At 37.3% G+C, this 24,132-nt stretch overlaps 2 protein-coding genes and 1 long non-coding RNA gene across 3 annotated transcripts; 1 reads left to right on the top strand and 2 right to left on the bottom strand.

Annotated features, from left to right (window-relative positions):
• Positions 1-6,589: 6,589 nt before the first annotated feature.
• Positions 6,590-8,669, top strand: LOC107424872 (cytochrome P450 81E8). Its single transcript, XM_016034757.3, has 2 exons — positions 6,590-7,627; positions 7,950-8,669. The coding sequence occupies exons 1-2, from the start codon at positions 6,743-6,745 to the stop codon at positions 8,583-8,585; spliced, it is 1,521 nt and encodes a 506-aa protein (XP_015890243.2). The 5' UTR covers positions 6,590-6,742; the 3' UTR covers positions 8,586-8,669.
• Positions 8,670-9,221: 552 nt separating this feature from the next.
• On the bottom strand, positions 9,222-11,252 carry LOC132804563 (uncharacterized). Its single transcript, XR_009639774.1, has 3 exons — positions 10,926-11,252; positions 10,572-10,689; positions 9,222-9,866 (listed from the first exon to the last, which is right to left on the bottom strand). It is a non-coding gene; the product is annotated as an uncharacterized LOC132804563 (long non-coding RNA).
• Positions 11,253-15,701: 4,449 nt separating this feature from the next.
• Positions 15,702-16,980, bottom strand: LOC107424881 (uncharacterized). Its single transcript, XM_016034768.4, has 4 exons — positions 16,660-16,980; positions 16,470-16,571; positions 16,211-16,369; positions 15,702-16,077 (listed from the first exon to the last, which is right to left on the bottom strand). Exons 1-4 carry the CDS (start codon positions 16,894-16,896, stop codon positions 16,036-16,038), a joined length of 540 nt encoding a protein of 179 aa, XP_015890254.2. The 5' UTR covers positions 16,897-16,980; the 3' UTR covers positions 15,702-16,035.
• Positions 16,981-24,132: the final 7,152 nt, after the last annotated feature.

Here is a 24,132-nt window from a genome sequence, read left to right as displayed (position 1 = left end):
ATTTATTAACTACAATCATTATGGTTTTTGTAACCCCTTACATGAATGATTATATATTGACATCAATTTCTCAATTTTCAAGTGAACTTTTGAATAGCTCTAGAGCTTTATACTCCTTGTCTGTCTAAAATACTTTTGGCAAGCTGTAAGTTCCAGTGTAACAGAGGAAAGACAATTTTAAATTTGCTAGGTGCAAGATTTTGAAGTTTCTATTGTTTGTTATATCCTAAGAGACAGATGCATCTGGATTCACTATCATTCGTAAGGGATGAATTTGTCTTAAGGATACTGTGTGAAACACATGTCTTAGACACAAAGTTCAAACAAATCCTTGGATGATTATATGTTGACATCCATTCCTCATATTTCAAGCGAACTTTTGAAGAGCTCTTGATCTTTACACTCCTTGTTTGTGTAGAATACTTTTAGCAAACTATAAGTATCCAATGTGATAGAGGGGAGACAACATAAAGTTCGCTAGATGTAAGATTTTAAAACTTCTGTAGTTCATTATGTTTTGGAAAATAAACTATTTAAATTCATTCGTATCGGGGAGGGACGAATCTATTTTAAAAACATTGTATAGAACACATGTCTCAAACCCAAAGTTCAAATCCTTGATTCAAATTTCATTTTACCATGTGTTTTATATTAATAATTTTTATTAATATTTATTTCACTATTTTAAATTGTCCAGATTATTATTATTTTTGTTTGTAAAAAATTTTAGGTTTCTATATATTTATTTATTATTTGTAAGTTCCTTATGTACCTGCTATCTTATTATTATATTATATATTATTATGATATTTTGCTTACATTATCTGTAGTACAAATACACATATGAAAATAAACTTTTAATGCTTGGTCACTATTAGGTATATATCTCAACCGACAAAATAATTGATTGGTTTTAATTGAGCAACAAAAACAATTTAATGGGACGGATCGAGCCCTGTCAATATATTAATCAATGGGTCCCATTTACACCAGCAATAGTTGTGAACTCATCAATATTTATTAGAGTATCAAAGACTCTTTAAAATAAAAAAGCATAATTCAATTATAAAGAGTATTTTTTAAATAAATAGTAAAACTTAAAAGTGACCTCCAACAATCTTTATTCATGTTCTTTATTCTTATATATTTTGTGACTTGTATTTTTAGCCAAAGAAGAATGAAATGACTTAATTATATTAATCCAAAAAAATGATTTAATTACAAGCTAAGGTATTTATCAATGGGTTCTTTGACCCAAATCCGTTTCAAAATTCTGACACATGCTACAAACAGATAGAAAAAAATAGCGGATAAAACAAAGACTAGAGCATACAAATCAAATATTAAATCGAGGTACCCATTCTATGACAATTCTTAACACCTTACCCTCTATTTTTGTGCCTTTAGTGGGCTTAGTTTTTAGACCGTGGTATTTGATTCGCCAAATACATCATTATTGTATACTCTTTCATATGTATGGCGCAACCCGCTCTTTGTTTTTCAAAGTTTCTAATCTCTTCTAGCGCATACAGACTTAAAAAGAACCGATTCAATGAAAATATATACTTTCTATCCTCAGAAATAGCATCTATAATTTGAACTCTGTTTTTTTCTTTTTTAAATTAAAAAAATAATATAAAAAATTGCTTTCAGACGTATATAAACTAATACGTAACAGTTGCAAAAATTAAAGCCAATGTAAAGTTTCTATCCGCAGTGAAGTTTTTTTTGTTCTTTTTCTTTTTGATGGATATCCGCAGCTAAGTTAGTTCTGTTGTCATTTAAAAGTTCAACATATAGGTGTATATATATATAACTCTAACAATCCATGTGGGCCGTTGGAAGAATTGATTGAAGTGTTTGAAAATTATATACAAAAAATACCCCACTATTAATTATGAAACAAGACATGCATTTGAAAAAGCTATCATTCATGATATACTATTTTTTTAAAAAAATTTTATATTGTACAATTTTATAAAAATATTACGACCTATCCACATACTGTTATGTAGTAACTTTTTTTTACATAGTTTATGTTGTCACCTAATATATCTAGGTCGCCATTTTTCTAAAATTCAAAAAAAAATTAAAAAATAAAAAAGCTTTCATCTTGTGAGAAAACAGGGTATGGAAAAAGTAAAAGGATCTTATTAAGCTACTAATTGAAAACACATATAAATACAAGAGAAAGGGTTGTTCTAGAACCTTCCATGTATAAAATACATGAAACCCTTATCTAGTTGGGGTAGACTTTCACCCAGGTTTGGTCTTATCAAAGAACATGTCAGCAGGAGTAGTTTGTACTCTATCACCCCCTCACAAGCTAAATGTAGGTGGAACAACATTGAGCTTGGTCTGAAGATGACAAAAACGAATAGTTGGTAAGGGCTTGGTTAAGATATCAGCAACTTCGTCAGTGGTAGGAACATAGCAGATGTCCAAATTATGTTGAACGACTTTGTCACGAACGAAGTGAACGTCAACTTCAATATACTTGGTTCGCTGATGGAAGACAGGATTAGCAGCAAGAGACCAGCGCTCATACTGTCGCACCAAAGAATCGGGACAGAGGGAGATGAAACCTTGGATTCAAGTAAGAACTGCTGTAGCCAGCTGATTTCGGTAATGCCGTGTGCAAGTGCATGATATTCAGACTCGATGCTAGAGCGGGCAACAATATTTTATTTTTTTGAAGACCAAGAAACCAGAGAGTTACCAAGATATATGCAATAACCCCCGATTGATTTTTGATCATCAATGATAGATGCCTAGTCTGGATCTGTAAAGCCAATGATGCAAAGATGCACAGATAGATGAAGAAGAAGACCAAAAATTTTGGAGCCTTTTAGATAGCGAAGAATGTGTTTACATATGGGCTAGTGAGCATTGGTGGGGTTGTGCATAAACTAACTTAACTTATTTACAACGAAGGAAATTTCATGTAACTGCCCAGTTCACCCGCATGAGATATTGTCCGTTTTGGGCCCAGCCTGCACGATTTTGACAAAACGCGTCTCAAGGGAAAGGTATCCACACCCTCTTATAAGGCATGCTTTGTTCCCCTTTTCAACTGATGTGGGACTTCACAATCTACCCCACTTGGGGCCCAACGTCCTCGCTGGCACACCGATCTGGATACTGACTCTGATCCCAACTATAACAGTTCAGTCCACCCGCATGAGATATTGTCCGCTTTGGGTCCAACCCGCACGGTTTTGTCAAAACAGGTCTCAAGGGAAAGGTATCCACACCCTCGTATAAGGCATGCTTCGTTCCCCTTTCCAACTGATGTTCCCCTTCACATTTCAGGCCTTGTAATAGTCGAGTATTGCAGCATACCGATGGTGCTTCAATATAAAAACACATTTTTAAAGGGATTCCCGATAGCTGCTCCAAGCTGAACGGAAGAGTTGGCAGGAGAAGAGCTAGGTTTGCAGTCAACCATACTAGTGCGGCATAATGAGTCATCAACGTATGTTGGTTGAGACAGACGCACTCCCACATTTGTATGATGAACTTCAATGCTCAAGAAATAGTTTAGAGAACCCAAGTCATTGAGAGAAATGTTGTATTCAATTTAGCAACAAACTGATCAAGAAATTTTGAATTGTCTTTTGTGATGATTATATCATCCACATACACTAAAATCCAAATAACACCAAGAGAACAGTGAAGGACAAATAAAAAAGAATCCATTTTAGAATTGCAGAAACCTTAGTTGGCCAATATATGGCGTAATTGATCATACCAAGCTCGTGGTGCATGACGAAGACTATATAGTGAACGATGCAATTTGCACATGGACGTAGGGTTAGCGGGATCAACAAATCCCTCGGGTTGCTTCATATAAACATTTTCATGGAGGATACCATTAAGAAAGGCATTATTGACATCAATTTGATGAATGTCTCAGTGGCGAGAGATAGCAATGGAGAGCACAACCCGAACGGTTGAAGGCTTGACAACCGGTATAAATGTCTTTTTGAAATCCAAGCCAAGTTGTTGATGAAAACCCTTGGCTACAAGCCGGGCTTTGTGGTGTGAGATGGTTCCATTTGGATTTCGTTTCAACTTGAAAAGCCACTTGTTACCAACTAATCTTTGAAAAGGATGAGAGGGTACAAGAGTCCATATATTATTGGTCATCAACACATCAAATCCAGTCATCATAGCTCGTTTCCATTGAGGACAAAGCAACATCGAAGAGATAGAGGATGGCTCGCTGGTAGGAGAAGCAGGTTCGACCGTCACCAAGAAAGTTTTTCGTTTGAAGATCCCAGCTTTAGCCCGAGTGATCATGGGATGTGACGGTAGCAATGAATGAGATGGTGGTGGAGAAAGAGAACCTGCAGGTCTGTTTGTGGAGCCAACATCATGTTGAACCGAAAAGGTGGACTGCTCAAACACAGGAGAAGGAGAGGGCTGAACTGATGTATTTCGAAGAACACGCAGGATCAGTTGGATAGAGTTTGTTGGGCTAGGCAGTCTGAAGTCACATTGGTTTTTAGATGCAAGAATTGATTTTGACCGTGGAGTAGAGGGAAGTGTGTCAAATGGTGTCAGTAGTGGAGATGGAGTGTTGGAATAGGATGTTGTAATCAGAATGTAAGTCTCCAGACAAAGGTGAAGAGTTTTTTCCCAAAGACATTAAAGAGGACTCTACAGTTGCTGACACTTCATGAGGCCTGTTTTGCAAAAAAAAGTATGAAAGAGGGATAGAAATAGATTGGGCCGAATTAGTCTTAGTAATATGTGGGCCGGCCTTTTTAGAAAATGGGTAACAATGATCGTTAAAGATGACATTGTAAGAGACATATAATTTACCAGTTAACAAACTTAGACATTTATAACCTTCATGGAAGGAGTTGTAACCAATAAATACACACCTCTCAGAATTAAAGCTAAATTTACCCAAACGATATGGACGAAGAAAAGGAAAGCACTCACACCCAAAACATTTTAAAAAAGAATAATCAAAATTTTGATTAAATAATTTTTGTAGAGGGGATTGAAAATTAAAAACTTTGGAAGGAAGTCTGTTAATTAAAAAAGTAGCGGTAGATCATGCATTCGACCAGTGGCGAAAAGGCATGGAGCTTTGAGCAAGGAGAGAGAGATGTTTCAGTTATATGACAATGTTTATGCTCTACTCGTCCATTTAGATTGTGAATATGAGGACATTGATGTTGAAAAATAATACCCAATTGTTGTAAAATTTGTTTGAGTGGATGAAATTCACCCCCCCAATCGAACTGAAATTTTTTTATTTTTTTATTAAGTAAATTTTCAACCTTTTTTTTAAGGATAAAAAAAATAGGAACTTCATATTTTAACTTCATTGGAAAAATCCAAGAGAATCGAGGAAAATTATCAACAAAAAGTAAGTAATATTTGTAACCTTTGGGTAATTCAACAAGAGCAGGTCCTCACATATCAGAAAAAATTAATTCCAAAGGTTCTTTTCTACTAGTTAATGATGGTGATGCATACAACCTCTTATTTTTTCCTAATTGACATGATCAGAAAAAAAAGTCACAAAAATTTTTAACAAAAACAGAGTTGTTGCATTTAAAGGCAACTTTATTCATAATAAAGGAATTACGATGGCCTAAGCGATAATGCCATAGTTTATGTAAAAAATGTTGAGAACAGAAACATTTTAAAGGTCTGGAAATATTATTGAACTGAGAAATAAAAATCTTAGAATGATCATTCAATTTTTTTGGCTACAGAACTTGATAGAAATTGTCTTTAAGTAAGCCTTTAAGAAGAATCTTCTTTGTGTTCTTGTCCTTCACAAAAACAAACTGGTCATTAAATTCTACTATAACATTGTTATCACTGGTTAAACTAGATATGCTTAACAAATTTTTTGTGATCTTTGGAACATAAAGCATATTTTTTAATTTAATTTTTCCAGCACTGGTATTAATAAAAGAGCAACCAGTAAGAGGGATCGGCAAACCATGTCCATTACCAATTGTAAGCTTGTCATTGCTGAAATAGTCATTTCTTTTTATTATGTTGGATGGATCGGTGGTGATGTGATTGGTAGTACCACTGTCAAGTAACCAATTAGGATTAGAGGTGACATCAGGAGATGCATAGAAGGCGTTTGCACTACTTGGGCTTGTGTAGGTATCATCGAATCTATGCCAACACCGATCTGCTGTATGACCAGCAACCTTGCATATTTGATAAAATATACGTGCACCAAAATTACTAGATTTGGTTACTTGATAGGCTCTGATACCATGTGAGAAAACAGAGTATGGAAAAAGTAAAAGGATCTTATTAAGCTATGTATTGAAAACACGTATAAATACAAGAGAAAGGGTTGTTCTAGAACCCCTACATCCAAAAATAGAGTAGTTATCACCTACTGTGATAAAGCTTTGTCAATACTAGAGAGATACAATACATGAAACCCTACTAGATAAGGGTAGACTTTCACCCAGGTTTGGTCTTATTAAAGAACACGTCAGCATGAGTAGTTTGTACTAATGGGTGATCGCTATATTTTTGTGGCATATATATAATAGATACATATCATATAATTTTCATATAGAAATAACAATCTCTTATATATTTGCCTCGTATAGGATTTGAACAAGCAACATTTAGCTCCTTCTTTTTTCACCATTTAAATAAAAAACATTTAGCTCTCTTTGCTATAAATACCAATAGTTTGTCACAAACTCTTATCACAAAACGAAACACCCCCCAAATTGAAAGCCATATGGAGCATATCTTCTTCCCCACGTTGCTTTTCATTATTTTCCTTCTATGTACTTTCAAATTCTTCTTCTCAAGCACAAGAAAATACAAAAACCTCCCACCAAGCCCTCCTTCACTTCCAATTATCGGTCACCTCCATCTCTTAAAACCACCGGTTCATCGAGCCTTCCACCTTCTCTCTCAAAAACACGGTCCCATTTTCACACTTTGGTTCGGATACCGCCGTGTGGTTATAGTATCATCCTCCTCGGCGGTCGAAGAATGCTTCACCAAGAACGACATCGTTCTGGCCAACCGCCCTCGGCTACTCTTGGGCAAGCACCTAGGCTACAACTACAGTACCTTGGCGAGTTCCCCTTATGGCGATCATTGGCGAAACCTCCGACGAATCAGCGCCATCGAAATCTTCTCGACGAGCCGGCTCAACTTGTTCTTGAGCATCCGGAGGGACGAAATCAGACGGACATTGTGCAAACTTTCTCGAAACTCCATCGAACAGTTTGTGAAGGTGGAGCTGCAACCGATATTTACGGAGCTGACTTTTAACATTATAATGAGAATGGTCGCAGGGAAGCGGTACTACGGGGACGAGTTGACGGATAAGGAAGAAGCTAAGCAGTTCAGAGAGATTATAGAGGAGGCGTTTGTGTATGGTGGAGCAGCAAATCCTGGAGATTTCTTGCCTGTTTTGAATTGGATTAGCAGGGACGGATTTGAAAAGAAGATCAAGAGGCTTGCTAAGAGGGCAGATGCTTTCTTGCAAAGTCTTATTGATGAGAATCGGGACAGAAAAGAGAGTAAAAATACCATGATTGATCATCTACTTTCCCTGCAAGAGTCACAGCCTGATTACTACACTGACCAAATTATCAAAGGACTTATAATGGTTAGTATGATTTTGTTTCAGTTTCATCATTCTCCCCTATCTAAAATTTTTTATTTATTTATTTTTTTTACAAAAGAATTTATATAGATGAGGAAACATTCTTTTTTTTTTTTTTAGATAGTTTTTGAAAATGTAAATTACAAGTAATTAATTTTTATTATTTATTTTTTTTTTATTGGCTTTGAGAATAAAATATATATATATATATATATATATATATGTAATATTTTAATTTTCCCATCATCATTTAGATTTTAGATCTATATATATATATATATATATTTCCATAAGCTGTTAATCTATGCATGTATTTTGCATGCAGAATATTTTATTGGCTGGGACTGACACGTCTGCAGTGACATTGGAGTGGGCAATGTCCAATCTCCTTAACCATCCCCATATCCTGGAAAAGGCTAAAGCCGAATTGGATCGTCAAATCGGTCAACAAAACTTAATGGACGAACCAGATCTTTCAAAACTACCTTACCTCCAAAACATCATCTCCGAGACCCTCCGTCTCTACCCACCAGCCCCATTGCTTGTTCCACATCTATCCTCCGATGACTGCACCATTGGTGGTTACAACGTGCCACGTGACACCATCTTATTGGTTAATTCATGGGCCATACAGAGAGACCCTAAGCTGTGGAACGATGCAGAGAGTTTTAAGCCCGAAAGGTTTGAAACAAAGGAGGTTGATACGACGTCGTCATACAAATTAATGCCGTTTGGAGTGGGAAGGAGGGCTTGTCCTGGTGCTGGACTGGCACAACGTGTCGTTGGATTGAGCTTAGGGTCGTTCATTCAATGCTTTGACTGGAAAAGGATTAGCGACAAAGAAATTGATATGAGTGAAGGTAAAGGGCTTAGCATGCCCAAAGTTGTGCCGCTGGAAGCTATGTGTAAAGCACGTCCGATCATGAACAATGTTCTCTCTGAAACTGTAGATGATAATTAAAATATTTACATTATTATAGTATCTCTCTCTCTTTATTAGTCTTGCTAAAAACATATATAAAAATAATTAAAGTTTTATTTTGTATTTTTTATAATCATTAATATGCTAGTTAAATATAAAGCCATATAAAAAGGAATATGGACATTATCATATATGAAGGAGTATGCATATTGCCACTAAATAATTAAAAACACAATCTAGTGAACTATATATATATTTATTATCTGCTGCTCTATATTTTGTTTTTCATCATCTTTGGTCTATTAGCTTTTATTATAGTTATTATGACTATGTATATATATATATATATATATATTTTTTTTTTTTTTGTGGTGTATGTAACTTTCACGTTAAGTTGGCAATAAACTTGTAGCTGACTAGCGGTTACAAATGACTATAGATACCAAAAAGGAGGCCGTTAGTATTAATTTGATTGAGACAAAATATCTACTCAATCCCTTGTAACAACTGGATATTCTTGCAAATCTTTAATATGATTAATTGTAATTTTGAGTTTGCATAAATTCAAATGAGAACGCAAGGATCGAGCAGGGGGTAGTTGGGATTGATCGACAATCTATTAAATATGTGCAATAATGTGAGCACTCCATTGCAGACAAGAAGAGAAAATTGGTAAATGAAAATAGAAGGCTTTATATATATAATTTAACAAAGACGTGGATTATGCATTTACTATATGTTAGGTCATTCTACATTCATCCCTCAATCTCATACAGCAAATAACGGTTACGTTTTTGAACTTGAGTCATAGCTTTGAGATCTCCAAAACTAGCAGGTATATTTCCATGGAACTGATTTCCTGCCAAGTCCAGGACTTGAATTGAACTTGAATTTGACAGCACCGATAGAAGTTCTCCGGAAAATGCATTCGACCTCAATCTAAGAACACTTAGCTTTTCAAAACATTCTCCAATCCATGGTGAAATTGTACCCATTAATTTGTTGTTTCCAAGATCCTGTGTCTCCAAATTCAATAAGTTTTGGCAATACAATGGAAGCTCTATTGAGAATTTGTTGTCACTATGGTGCAATGTTTGAAGAATTCTGAACTGACACAACGAACCAGGAATATTGCCAAACAAATTGTTCATTCTGAGGTCTAATACCTCTAGCATAGAACAATTCCCAATGCTTGATGCTTTGGAGATGATGGCACAGATATATGTAACAATCTGGACACCCCTACTGCTGGCACTGCGAACAAGTGACTTAAGGCTCTCCAGATCAACATATGAAACTTCAGAAAAGATGCATCCAAACCTAAAAAAAAAAAATTATTCCATTGCTTCAGCTATTATTGTTAACTATAAAGCATATGAATGTATGAAACTGTTGCTTAGCCAATTCATTAAAATTAAAGCATAACAACCTTATAAATTAGTCGTTGTTAAGTAAAAAACTTTTTTGAGGACCAAAGATATGTTTAAAGGGTTTTTTTTTTTTTTTTTTTTTTTTCCAAACGAAGTATACTTCCACAAATTAATAACAACCTACACCCCTTTCAGACATTAAAACTATTGAGTCTATCAGTGTAAATAAAGTACGATTACCAGTAGCCCTACACACTTCTTATTTCCACGAACTCTTCCGAAATCAGATATCAGATAGGTAGCATCAAATTAGACAAATTACACTGTCATAGAGATTCTAATTGATCATTCTGCCAATGTTCTACAGAATATCTTGGTCAGGACAATAGTTGAATGAAGTATGACTTACCACTACCTATAGAATATACAATATTATCTTCTGAAAACATAAATTCTTGTTTGTAACCAGTTCATGGTATCTTACAATTCTTGCTTTTTCAGTAATTTTAACCCCATGGTAACTTGAAATACAGTGTTATAAGAGTAAAAGGTCATGAGCAATGATAATCGAAGCACTAAATTTACAACCAAGAAAAGTGCTTAAACACAGGTTCGACACTTAGAAGAATACTAGAACCATTAACAGATAACGTACCCCAGTTGTTACTGTAATACAACTTCAATTGCATGCAGCTTCCCTTTCATGCCATACACTATAATTTTTAGGAAGGATTCCAGAAGGAGCTGTCAAACCCATATGGAGCAACAACCAACTACTCGTCGCCGCAAGCATATGTAAAAGAGAGTGAAAATGCATTCAGTACTCATATTTTTAAAAGCCCATGGCATTGACATCATTGAGACAAAAGAGAAAACTACTGTAATATTCAATTTGTTATTGACATATTTCTGCTTAGTTCATCTTGCATTAAGGAAAGAGAACTGATAGATACAAAATTTATTAAAGATTTTGCAAAAGTTTTCAGGATTGGGATTAAATGATACTTACTTAGGTAGGTCCTAACCCATGATTTGGACTATGAATGACCCTGCTTTTTAAAGGATAGGAAAGGAACGTGTTATAACTTGAATGAATGGATGACAAAATTATAACTTTATTGGAGTAAACAACTCCACCCCGAAAATTTATAGAAACCGAAAAAACTCACAAGATGCTGGACAGCCAAAGGAAGGTAGGAATTTAAAAAATAAGAGAGTTTTGCAGGGTTAGATAAAACTTTACATACTAAAAGAACACGGCAAGGAAAAATTGGGACTTAGTTGGAATGCTTTTTTTCATTTTTTTATTTTTATTTGAAAGGTGTGTCGGCTAACCTTTCAGGGGAAAATGAAAAGATGAGGTTACGAAATGAAAACAACTGTTGATTGAGTTGTGTACATATATATATATATATATATATATATTATGATTTTAGAAACTAAAATGTGCATATATCATGGGTCAGTTCCATGTGGCTCTGTCTTCATACCAATTATATGAAATGATTTCTATCCTTGTTATCAATATATAACACTAGTAAATAGTTACGAACCCCTTAGATTTTGGCTTTCCAAAATTTGGAGCACCATTTTGTCATCCAAATTTAGTAAATAAATTATTCATATGTTGATATCTTCAACAAAAAAGAATGTTAATTTTATAAGCTATAAGAAATTAGTCTGCTAGATACAAAGAAAATCACTATGGTTAGAGTTGCAGTTTCATAATTATCTCTAAGAACATGCTTTTAAGCCAAATCTGTGAAATTCAGGGTTGGATTGGCACCATAAACACACTGCCATATGGCAGGGTGCGGGTTCCACAGTGCCACATGGCAGTGCTTGTATACAGCAATGTTCTTATCTTTAACTCCAAATGTGACAAAAAAATCAAACTTAATAGATCAAAGTCCATGGTTTCCTCGACATGTAACAAAGATGAACATATAAATGACAAATCCTAATAATCGACTCAAAATGGAAATTTTCATAAATTTTAGCTAAATAAGGTATATCGACTTATTAGAAAAGCACGAAGGCAAGATAAAGAGAGAGAGAGAGAGAGAGAGAGAGAAGGTGCACCTTCAAAATGTTGAATAGTGTTATCTTGTAAACGATCAGGATGGTCAAGTCTAGCAGGATGAAGGTCTCATAATGATAGTTTATCTGGTTGCTCGAGCTACTAAATTATTAAAAAGCATGTAAAGTAATGTCAAGCTCAAATGGACCTTTAAGAATATGTGAAGTCAAAAAGGAATATGTGCAGCTACTTGCCTGATTGAAATAATGACATGCCAAGAGTATTGTTGTACCACCAAGTCCCTAAGTACAAGCTCAACCAATTAGATTATGCAAATGAGTCCCATACAAATTTTTCCCTCCAGAGAAAAGAAGGTTTTCCTCTATGATAGGAAGTGTAGTAGAGAATTTAGATGAAATATATGTCGCATAAAAGGTCAGGTTGCAATGATACAAGTTAGTTGTAGGTACAAGCTTAAGAAAAGAGAAAGGCTACTGTTTACGAGTTTGACCAACAATTGTCGAAAGAGAATTTTTTTAGACCAATAGTTTGGTTGTTCCACCTTCAATATTAAGCAAAAAAGTTTAGTTGTTCGAATTTTAGTTATTCAACAAGTTGAAGGAAAATTAAGGACAAGCTTAATATAACATCATTTTTATATGCCAATTCAAAGTATTCGATACTATTAGTTTTACATAGTTTAGAAAAAAATATCCCAGAAAAGTGGCCAAACTACAGCAGTTTCCCAATTATGAATGTGCAGTACATCAGGCTTCTCCCCAGCTTTTACAATGTAGTCCAATGATGCATGAGAGAAGTAGGTAAGCCTGAAAGCATTAGACACGTAACTTTTCATAAAAACAGAGGTAGGAACTATACATAACAATTAAAGGCCCTCAAATTTGAAGTTCGTTATCTTAAAATTTAAAAACAACGGAATCATATAATAGATTGTTCAAAAAATGTGATATAAATAATATTACTTACCGTTCAAAGTCATCCGAGTAACCATAAGTATAGCATTGGGAATTGTTCTATGCTAGAGGTATTAGACCTCAGAATGAACAACTAACCATGCTTCAAACGTTGCACCTTAGTGACAACGAATTCTCAGGAGAGCTTCCATCGTCTTTCCAAAACTTGTTGAATTTCGAGACATTGGATCTCAAAGCTAAAAGACTCCCAAGGAATGGCAATAGGGTCGGGTCAGGTCGGGGGTTCGGAATCTCCAACCCATCTAAATTGGTTTTTAATTTTAAGCCCGTTTTGTGTTGATAATGGAGATTTGGCGTGACATACTATACAAAGCCACACAGCAGGACATAAGAGGGCATCAGGAGAAGATAAGAGTGTTTTTGTCTTTCTTCAATTCGAAAAGTAAATCAGTGATAAAAGGCAACAAATTGAGGAAAGAAAACGTATATACTTTTTATCTTCTCTGGTGGTGCCCTTTAGTTCTCTGCTATATTTTTCGAGATTTTAACTACAAATATAGTATTATTTCTAACACATGGTGGCAGGGACGCCTAGCAACTGTTGTCAATGGCGAGAACAGTACTGAAGTTGCTATTGCAGTAGATCTCCATAATCCACATCCAAATAATTATATGATGAATCTCTCGTTAGGTATGGATTCTGGAACCTTAATGGGGAAATTAGACCTTCGTTGACCAAAACTCAAGTCCTTGAGGCATTTGGACTTTTTTTTTCAGCTTAAAGATTCATTTGGACTCGAGTTTCAACGCACTCAAACGATATATATCAAAATTCCTTTATTTTTTTGGATGGTTAAAATACTTGCAATATCTAAGCCTCTTTCCAACATGCTAGGTTTAGTGGTTCAATTCTTCCATATTTCGGGAGCCTCTCCATCTTGTTGATAATCTTGAATGGGTAACAGGTCTTGTATGAATTTATCTTGTCGATAATTTTGTTTTATATTGTTAATTATTTGGTCTATCTAATTTTTTATTTATTGCTATTATTACTATTTTTATGGTGAATGTAGACATAAAGTTAAGTTGGCTATAAATTTGCGGCTATTACAAATGACTATATAGACCAAAAAAGAAGACGTTAGTATTAATTATATTATATATTCATGCAATATGCAGTGTCCTAATGTAGAATCTAATTGGGTCGAGACCAAAATCACCAAAATCTCTGCTCAATTCCATGTAACAAATGGATATATAGAAAAGTACATCCTGGAGATAGGGATATTCTAGCAAATCTTTAATATGAATGCGCTTTTGAGTTTGCATAAAAAGTAAAAACGTAAAGATGAAAGCCGTGTGGTAGCCTGTGGTAAAAGGTACCAACAACCCCGTCTACGAGCTGGATTCGAGTCTCCCCAGCGCCCCCCAAAAAAAAAAAAAAAAAAAAAAAAAAAGGAAGAAGAAAAAAAACGTAAAGATGGAGCAGGGGTTGTTGGGATTCATTTATTAGCTCTTACCGAAATTGTTATATTATTATTATAGGCATGAAAAATTCATTGAGTGGATTTGGGAATGGGGCCGGAAAAGAAAGCTAGGGGCCATTTGAAGACCATAGTTGACCCAAGACCACCTAGTGGGCTGGGCGGTATGTTGAGCCCATCATTTCCAATGTTCTCTTTCACTTCAAATGATATGTTGAGCCACGTGGTAGAATCCTAAAGGACACGATGGTTAATGAATAAGTATGCATTAAATTTAGGAGTGCCTCTAGCTTGTACTGCCAACAAATCAGTTCCCCTTAATTATTCAAGAATGAATATGCCTGGTGGATTCATTTATTTGTTTCAGCACGACGTCAAAATTTATGTAATTTTTTTTCCAATGTTATTATTATTATTATTATAATTATTTGTTTCCAATGTTTGGCAGTTCTTTAGAGTGTTTTTATTAGCATAAGGGGTGAGAGATATAAAAAAGAGAAACGTATATTCGAAGACATGTTTTCATTATTGATTATCCCTATCCGCTTAATCATATTAGAAATTTAGAGAAATCATATACGATTTCCAAATAATAACATATAATAAATGATATTTAGCAATAAAAGAATTTCATTAAAAAAAAATTGAAAATATTTCCTCTCATCTTCTAATCAAACTATGGACCATCCATCTTTCTATTTTTTTTCACCCTAAAATACTATTTATTTCTATCTCTATTCATTTTCCTATTCTTTATGGTCGTTGCACTTTAATACTTACTTATATGGAAAGATTTTACTTTTGAGTTTTAAATATAAAACATTCTAATTTACACTTTCAAATTTTCATTTATTACATTTTGATGTAATTGGATTTTTAACAAATTGTGGATAATGGTTTAAAATATTAAAATGCAAATTTATTTATTTATTTATATTTTAAATACAAAGCCTAACTTGTAACAAATACTATTTTAATATTGGTTATATTGGTTATATGTAATTATTAGCGTGACAAGAGAGACAGAGAAATTTTCCATTAAACTCCATCAATATCACATAAGTAAACTACCAGAGGCAATCGAGAGAAAAATGTTTGGTAGTTGATTAGTGCCACAGTGTCCCTGGTTCCCATTTGCCACCGTGTGAACCATTTACTGTGAGAATGCAGTTCTTCAATTAGAGCCATGGCCAGTTGGCCGCTACACATGCATAAACCACATCCATCTAGCATATAATTTTATATCTATCACCCAAACTTTAATTAATTTATTTATTTATTTTTGTCCTTTTCTGCAATTATACTATGTTAATGTGGATTAGCAATCCCAAATACTCCAAACAATGTATCAGTAATTGCAGATCGGCTTAGCATATAAGGTGTCATGACAAACAGGTTGACACAACATCCATTTAAAATATTGGCGTTAACAGTGTGAATGGATAAGAACGACATAAAAAAAAAAGGTGCTTGAAGTTTCCATTACACAATTTTTTATATGTTATTCTAAATATAATTTTCAAAGCTTTCCACCAAATCCCAATCCTTATCTCATTTTCTTTTATCCAACGACGACAACACCAACAACAAAGACGTTGTATAACATAATTTAAGGAAGAGTTGGTAAAACCACAAGGCCTATCTCTTTCATTTCCAATCACTAATCTCTCTGCAGATCTACTAAGAGCTTTCGCTCCGATTTGGTTTTGAGGATATGAAAATCTGAAAAATAAAATAAAATAAAAATAAAAATAAAACAGAGAACAAACATATACTATGCAATTAATTTTAATGGACAAAACAATTCCACCAAACTGGTTCTTATTAATAATTTCCTTTCATTCTAAACCCAAACCTGATCGTCATCGGTGCTAGGAACCCAGTCATTCGTTGCTGGGTTGCTTCTGAAACACCCAACAGCTCGAGCTTCACCATTACTATGAACTTGTGGTAACTGAATTCCATAGCCATCTTCATTGCCTTCTTTTCCAATCTTTATAAAACCACTTCCTGTCTGTTCCAGACAAAAAATTTCAATTAAAATGTAGTAATTAATTAAATAACCAACAAAATCAGAAAAAAATATATATCTACGGATTTTGACATGATCATACCGTGTGGTGCTCTTTCTCAATGGAATCCAATTCCCTATAGTACTGGGTCTCCACAAATTCATTATCTGGAACCGTTGAAACTCCTTCTGTTGAAAAAATAACCTGCGAGAAATAAGAAGTGTAATAATCAGCGATTGAAAAAATAAATATATAAATTCGAAAATTCGAAAATAGTAATAATGTTACCGACATGGGATTGAGATTGAAGAGAACGAAACTTGCGAAGCTCAGGAATGGTATGGTTTTGGATGGTCTGATCAGGGGTTGGTGTTGATGAATCGGGTTCGCTTCTGTTGGGTTTGAGTGGTCGTTTTGGGGTAATAGAGTCAAACTGAGCTCTGATCTGCTCGGCGAGTTTGAGCTGTTGATCTGCATCAACCACTTCGTCGCTCCTGCTCGGTTTATTCACCGTCCATTGACCCACCATGGTTTTTTTTTTTTTTTTTTTTTTAAATAATTTTTTTTTTATGATGATTTACTTTGATTCTGATGCTGCTCTCTGTTTCCCTTTCTGATGGGACGCTCTTATTATATATAGTGGAGAGAGACGTTAGGCTGGAAAGAATCAAAACAATGGGCCAAGTAAAAAACCACTTTTCCCCTTGGACTTACAATTCTTTTCCTATGGGCTTCCAGCTTAGGCTTGTTACTTTTTTTTTTTTCTTTTTTTTTTTCCCCCGAAAAAAGCCTTTTATTCATTTTTGATAGATTACAATCATGGCGTAGCGAACACCTAGTAGTGTAAATATGCAGTTCATTGATAATTCAAACAGTGAAAATGTTGAAGTATCTAACTTTTTTTCCGAGTAGCATGATAAATGCTATAGTTTACCACTTCATCCTCTAAAATGTTTAATTTTTAACCATGTATTTTGTATTTATGTGTAGCTCAAATTAGAAAGGCCTAAAGGTTAGTCTTTTGTCCAAACAATTTGTCCTATAAAGAAATGATTACTCAAAACAGAAAATGGTCCTAATAATTTTCCAATTTCGTATGCTATGAAATATTTTATTTATTTATTTATTTGCAAATAATTTTGATTACTGTCTTTCTTTTTCCATTCTGTTATGTTTTACTTGCCTCAGCAGATTATGAAATCCACATATGGGAAATTTGTTGCTATCAAATTATTAATGAAGAAGAGAACTCCAGGAAATTTACTTGCTTTTGAGCAAATGCAATGGTGACTAGCTAGCTAACGTCTAAGTCAGTCAGGCAACGATGGAACTTTTTTCTTCTTTCTTGTAAAATTCACGTTCCAAAATGAATCCCTGTAGCGCAAGCTAATACTTTAGACATATATGATGACGCTATAATTCATGGTTTTTCAATATCATTTCTTCATTCCTATCATTGTACTTTCTTTTGCTTCAAAGATGCTGTAGTGTTCACGAATCACGACCAACCAACAATAAAAAAACAAAAACAAAAACAAAAACAAACAAACAAAATTCAAATATCCAATTCAATCCAAAATTGTTCATACTTGCATTTTTCCAATTACATATCTTTCAAGTCTCTCAATAGAGCATTGTCGTCGTCCAAAGTCAGTAATGTTTAGAAAATATTGCTTTTCAATCTCCCACCAATTTGTAAACTCAATATTAGAAATCTTCTCCAAATTTCCCATGGAGAAGATTCATTTCCAATTCCAAATCATTCTCATTTCTCTCTTTCTTTCCCATTTCGTTTCTCTTTTACTTGCTTCAACATATAATAAAGCTTCTGTCAAGTACTTCCTCAACTGTGGGGTCGAAATCCATTGTGATTGACAATAAAAGGAATTTCATAGGCGATAAGGATCACAATTCCAACTTCTCACTCGGACTGTCAATCCATTGGTAAGCTTGATTACCAATCATATTGTTAAGCTTACCAACGAATTGTCAATCCGTTGTGATTGTAATCAATGTGAAGTCCAGCCGCACCACACTGCACCGACAGTGTGAAACCAGTAGCTCACCATTTTTGACAATGGCCATTGCTGCATTTAACACCGAACTCCAACTTGCTTAATAATTGTGGGCAATGTCAAAAGGCCGGTGCTGAACGTTAGAAGAGGTTGAAAATGGAGGACATGCATCGAATTTGTGAGCCTGTAAATAGGCTCCATCCCGTTGCATACAAGCTAAGCCAAGCGGTGCAACCTTAATATCACCCAAGTGAGGAGTGTTGAGAGTAGTGTTTAAGTTCCAGAGAGAGCTTGAGAGAAGAGTGACCAATTCCAGAGAGAATTTGACAGTATAGAGAGAGGTTGCACGTAAGAATCCTCCACAAGAGAAGTTTTTATTTTTATAATCTATTACCAAGTGAGTGATAGAACTAATTTTTATTTTTCTTCTCACATTTCTCCTCTAAAGTGGTCAGAGAACCACAACAAGTGGTATCAGAGCTCCAGCTTAAGAGCTTGGGTTCCAAATTTGAAGAAACAGACCCTCTGTTCTTCAAATTGGTGTTTCGAAAATTTGCTCAAATCAAATGTTTGAGGATACCAGGTGAAATTAATCGATGAGAAGAGAACAATCAAGTTCTCCGGAGAGCAACGACACGCTTCAAGCGCTACCACACGCCGCCTGAAATTTTCTACAGCAGATCACGCGCCTCACGTGCCCCACGTACCATCTGGATGTTGAAGACGACCACGTCAATGAGAAGTCATCTGACACGTCACCACATGTCAGCCACGTCATCAGCCATGCGATCCAACACATCATCAGCCACGCAAGCGCTACGTCATCTACCACGTGTTGACACATCATCACAATCTGCCACATCAATAACAGTTTCTAAAATTACAAAACAGCCCCTGTATTTGCAGATATTACAGACTGACCCTTGTAGTTTCTGTATTTACAGTTTGACCCCAGAATTTTGGGAAATTATTTTTTTTACCTTAAAATTTCTGGTAATTATATTTTGATCCCGGAAAAGTCAAGTCCACCATTTTTGACCGTTCCAGATGCAGCGGTTAACTCCATTTTGCCAAATTCAGCTCCGTTGTGATCAAGCCATTATGTAAATGGAAGAATCATATTCGAGAGCTATGATTAAGCTCATTGCCACAAATTATACACTTTAGAGACCTCGGATGGAAGATCTCCTTAAATAGTGCAGTACTGTGTTTGGTATAGTTCTGGACTGAATGTTGGACTAGTTGTCCCATGTTTGGTGCAGGATGGGACTGGATTGGATTATTTTATAATTATAGTATTTATTTTGTTATATATGAAAAGATTTAAAATTATATTTATATTTACAAAAAATTAAATATTATATTTAATTAAAGTTTTATTATTACTTATATTTAATATGTTTTGTATAGATATTTATGTAACACCCCGTCCCGAATCGCACCGGAATCCGTGCACGTTGACCGAGGTTGACCGTTGACCGTTGACCGAAGGGGTCAAAAGTTGACTTTTTGACTCGGTGGGAATTTCGAGTTGACCAGGGTACCGTGGCGAAGTGCACAATGCCACGAGTTCGTAGACTGGTAGCACGTCGAAAACGGAGCTACGGTTTGAAAGTTATGGATGAAACAAGTTGCGGTCCAAACTGTCCAAGGGGTGCCGGAGTTGACTTTTTGTTTATGGGGAATTGAGCTTTGACTCATGCATGGTTGTGAAGTGCTCGTCGATACGAGTTCACAGACTAGCGGCACGCTCAAAACGGACATCCGGTTAAAAAGTTATGAACGTTTGAAGTTTATCGGATACTGTATTATTTTAATGTTTTTGGGTCGTGAACAGTGAAATGCCACGTGTCAGCTTCTGAGTGGTCCACGTGGCATGAACAGTGTCACACAGGGTTTTAATTTTGAAAAACTCTCGGGGAAGAGAGAGAAAGAGAAAGAAGAGAGAGAAAGAGAGAGAGGAGAGAGAAAGAGAGAGAGAGAGAGCCACCGCCGGCCACCGGATTTTGCCACTGTTCCGGCCGAGTTACTGTACACGCGCCGGACAGAAAGCTTGCCCACCTCATTTCCGGCAAAACCTCCAAATTTCACGGCGAACGGCCGCCGGACGCGCCCGGATCGGACGTCCGAAGTTTGGCGGCGATTTTTCCCCTCCACCGCCGGCCACCGCGAATCGGCACTATTCCGGCCGATATACAGTACACGCGCCATACACCCAGCATCCTCTCCTCAAGTCCGGCCTACCCACCAAAAATCACGGCCATCGGACCACCGACGCGCCGGGATCGGAGCGTTTTCCGGCGAGGGGTCGAAAATCTTCAAACGGTGATTTCTCCGCCGTCCGACCTCCGTTTTGCTCACCGTCGGTCCCGTTGGATTGCTCTCCTCACGATCTACAAATCTGCAAAATTTCACAGCAAACGGCCACCGTCGGAAATTACTGTTCCGGCGACGTTGCCGGTGACGTGGCGGCCCGCCGGAAATTACTGTTCCGGCGAGTACCCGAAAATTCCGGCCAGCTCCAGTCCGCAGTGTTCGACCTCCTGAACCCAAATCCGACTTCCATTTCCACCAATTCGCGACGGTTTGGGAGAATTGCAGAGCCGAAACCCGAAAAGCTTCCCGATAAAATTCCGACCCCGTCGGGTACGATCATCGGAAATTAAGACCGGATCTGTGATTAGCACCACTCGAGCTTCGATTCGGTATATCATTCGTAAATTTTAGTTATCGTTTGGTGTTCGCTCCTCGGGTACCCATTTGGGGATTACCCGAATAAAATATTAATATTTGTGGTTTTGGTACTGTGGATGTTTTAGGTGAGGTTCATAGACGGATTGAAAGAGAGCATCAGCTACACCCTTTCTGGATCAGTACATCCCACCTATCAGTCCGCCAGGGATGCAGCGCTTGAGCTAGAGAGACAGGAGGAGATACACAGACCCGCGAGGCGCAGATCATTCGAAGGTTCGTATAGCGGAGTACCTCGACAGGGGGCAGCTAAGAAGAGCCATAGCTCAGGCTCAGACAGTGATGGGTTAAGCCCACGAGGCAGATTCCAGAGGAGAGATAGTTATCGCATGCCCCAGCCAGCTCGCCATTCGATCAGTGTGGATGCAAGCTCGTATCAGCAGTCACGCATTGGTTCTCCGCGGATTTGTCCACTTTGTAGGGGGAATCATTCTGGGCAGTGTCAGATGGATGGTTTATGCTTTCGGTGTGGGCAGCCAGGCCACATAAGGAGGGATTGCCCTTATGGTAGCAGCAGTGTGCTAGAAGCAGGTCGACGGACACAGCATACGGGGATATTTCCAGGACAGAGTTCCCAGGGGAGTTAGCCAGTAGGAGTTTCTTCGGGATCAGTCCAGCCGTCTGCAGGATCGAGTCGAGGTAGAGGAAGGAGACCCCGCAGACAAGTCAAGGCCGGGTGTTTGCTATGACGCAGCAGGGAGCCAGGACTACGCCCGACGATTTCACAGATCAAGTGATGGAAGCAGACCTGATCCTGTTGGATCTATCCGGACTTGAAGTAGTGTTGGGCATGGATTGGTTGGCAAGGAACTACTTAGTCGAGGAAGCGACATGGGAGCCCGAAGCGCAGGTGCGTGATCAGAACCCTTGTTTGTTCCAGTGACGTGCGGAAATTTCGAGGACGAAATTTTTGTAAGGGGGGAAGGCTGTAACACCCCGTCCCGAATCGCACCGGAATCCGTGCACGTTGACCGAGGTTGACCGTTGACCGTTGACCGAAGGGGTCAAAAGTTGACTTTTTGACTCGGTGGGAATTTCGAGTTGACCAGGGTACCGTGGCGAAGTGCACAATGCCACGAGTTCGTAGACTGGTAGCACGTCGAAAACGGAGCTACGGTTTGAAAGTTATGGATGAAACAAGTTGCGGTCCAAACTGTCCAAGGGGTGCCGGAGTTGACTTTTTGTTTATGGGGAATTGAGCTTTGACTCATGCATGGTTGTGAAGTGCTCGTCGATACGAGTTCACAGACTAGCGGCACGCTCAAAACGGACATCCGGTTAAAAAGTTATGAACGTTTGAAGTTTATCGGATACTGTATTATTTTAATGTTTTTGGGTCGTGAACAGTGAAATGCCACGTGTCAGCTTCTGAGTGGTCCACGTGGCATGAACAGTGTCACACAGGGTTTTAATTTTGAAAAACTCTCGGGGAAGAGAGAGAAAGAGAAAGAAGAGAGAGAAAGAGAGAGAGGAGAGAGAAAGAGAGAGAGAGAGAGCCACCGCCGGCCACCGGATTTTGCCACTGTTCCGGCCGAGTTACTGTACACGCGCCGGACAGAAAGCTTGCCCACCTCATTTCCGGCAAAACCTCCAAATTTCACGGCGAACGGCCGCCGGACGCGCCCGGATCGGACGTCCGAAGTTTGGCGGCGATTTTTCCCCTCCACCGCCGGCCACCGCGAATCGGCACTATTCCGGCCGATATACAGTACACGCGCCATACACCCAGCATCCTCTCCTCAAGTCCGGCCTACCCACCAAAAATCACGGCCATCGGACCACCGACGCGCCGGGATCGGAGCGTTTTCCGGCGAGGGGTCGAAAATCTTCAAACGGTGATTTCTCCGCCGTCCGACCTCCGTTTTGCTCACCGTCGGTCCCGTTGGATTGCTCTCCTCACGATCTACAAATCTGCAAAATTTCACAGCAAACGGCCACCGTCGGAAATTACTGTTCCGGCGACGTTGCCGGTGACGTGGCGGCCCGCCGGAAATTACTGTTCCGGCGAGTACCCGAAAATTCCGGCCAGCTCCAGTCCGCAGTGTTCGACCTTCTGAACCCAAATCCGACTTCCATTTCCACCAATTCGCGACGGTTTGGGAGAATTGCAGAGCCGAAACCCGAAAAGCTTCCCGATAAAATTCCGACCCCGTCGGGTACGATCATCGGAAATTAAGACCGGATCTGTGATTAGCACCACTCGAGCTTCGATTCGGTATATCATTCGTAAATTTTAGTTATCGTTTGGTGTTCGCTCCTCGGGTACCCATTTGGGGATTACCCGAATAAAATATTAATATTTGTGGTTTTGGTACTGTGGATGTTTTAGGTGCACGTGCAAGTAGCGGAGTCGATCCTGCGGAGGATCTTGATTGAGATACGTGCACAAGGTGAGTGACCCACCTTCAAATTACTTTTGGGGAATTTAATTGATGAATATATTATGTGTGAATTAAATATTTGGAATTTAATTTCTATGTGCCAAATATTTATTGGATTTATTGTAGAATTATTTATGAATTTATTGGATTTAAGAAAATGCGAATTCTACAAATTTATGCCGTGTGGAATTATTTTATGGTTTTGAGGATTTTGAAATTGGTGTGGTTTTAATGGTAAATTGGGCACGATTTGATTTTCAAATATTTTAAGGAAAATATTTGGTTATGTTGGTGATTTCAATTTTTATGAAATATGCCCATAAAATATTATGGGATTTGATTATGATATTTCGAGAAATTATTTATGCTTGGAAAAAATGTGGATATTTGAATTGATGGATTTGGGAGTTGGTGGATTTGAAAATCATGGAATTTATGGTATGGATTATAAGGAAATTGTGGAGAATTTCCCGGTTCAAGCGGATGGATTATGCCCGCTATGTTTATGAAAAATGTGAAATTTGTTTTATACTTTAAATTGTGAATTTTATGATTTTTAGATGCACCGTGCACGTACTGGTGTTCTGATTATGTGATATGGTATATGTGATATGGATA

Source organism: Ziziphus jujuba, chromosome 7 (assembly GCF_031755915.1).
Source record: "Ziziphus jujuba cultivar Dongzao chromosome 7, ASM3175591v1".
Taxonomy (NCBI): domain Eukaryota; kingdom Viridiplantae; phylum Streptophyta; class Magnoliopsida; order Rosales; family Rhamnaceae; genus Ziziphus; species Ziziphus jujuba.
This window is presented reverse-complemented; position numbering and strand designations above follow the sequence as displayed.

Bases quoted from the DNA above. Each gene is read 5' to 3' on its own strand.
- LOC107424872 (XM_016034757.3), top strand. From the start codon at position 6,743: ATGGAGCATATCTTCTTCCCCACGTTGCTTTTCATTATTTTCCTTCTA. The intron at 7,628-7,949 runs GTTAGTATGATT...TTTTGCATGCAG, and splicing joins TTATCAAAGGACTTATAATG to AATATTTTATTGGCTGGGAC.
- LOC107424881 (XM_016034768.4), bottom strand. From the start codon at position 16,896: ATGGTGGGTCAATGGACGGTGAATAAACCGAGCAGGAGCGACGAAGTG. The intron at 16,572-16,659 runs GTCGGTAACATT...TATTTCTCGCAG, and splicing joins CTCTTCAATCTCAATCCCAT to GTTATTTTTTCAACAGAAGG. The intron at 16,078-16,210 runs GTTTGGGTTTAG...TTTATTTTTCAG, and splicing joins CTAGCACCGATGACGATCAG to ATTTTCATATCCTCAAAACC.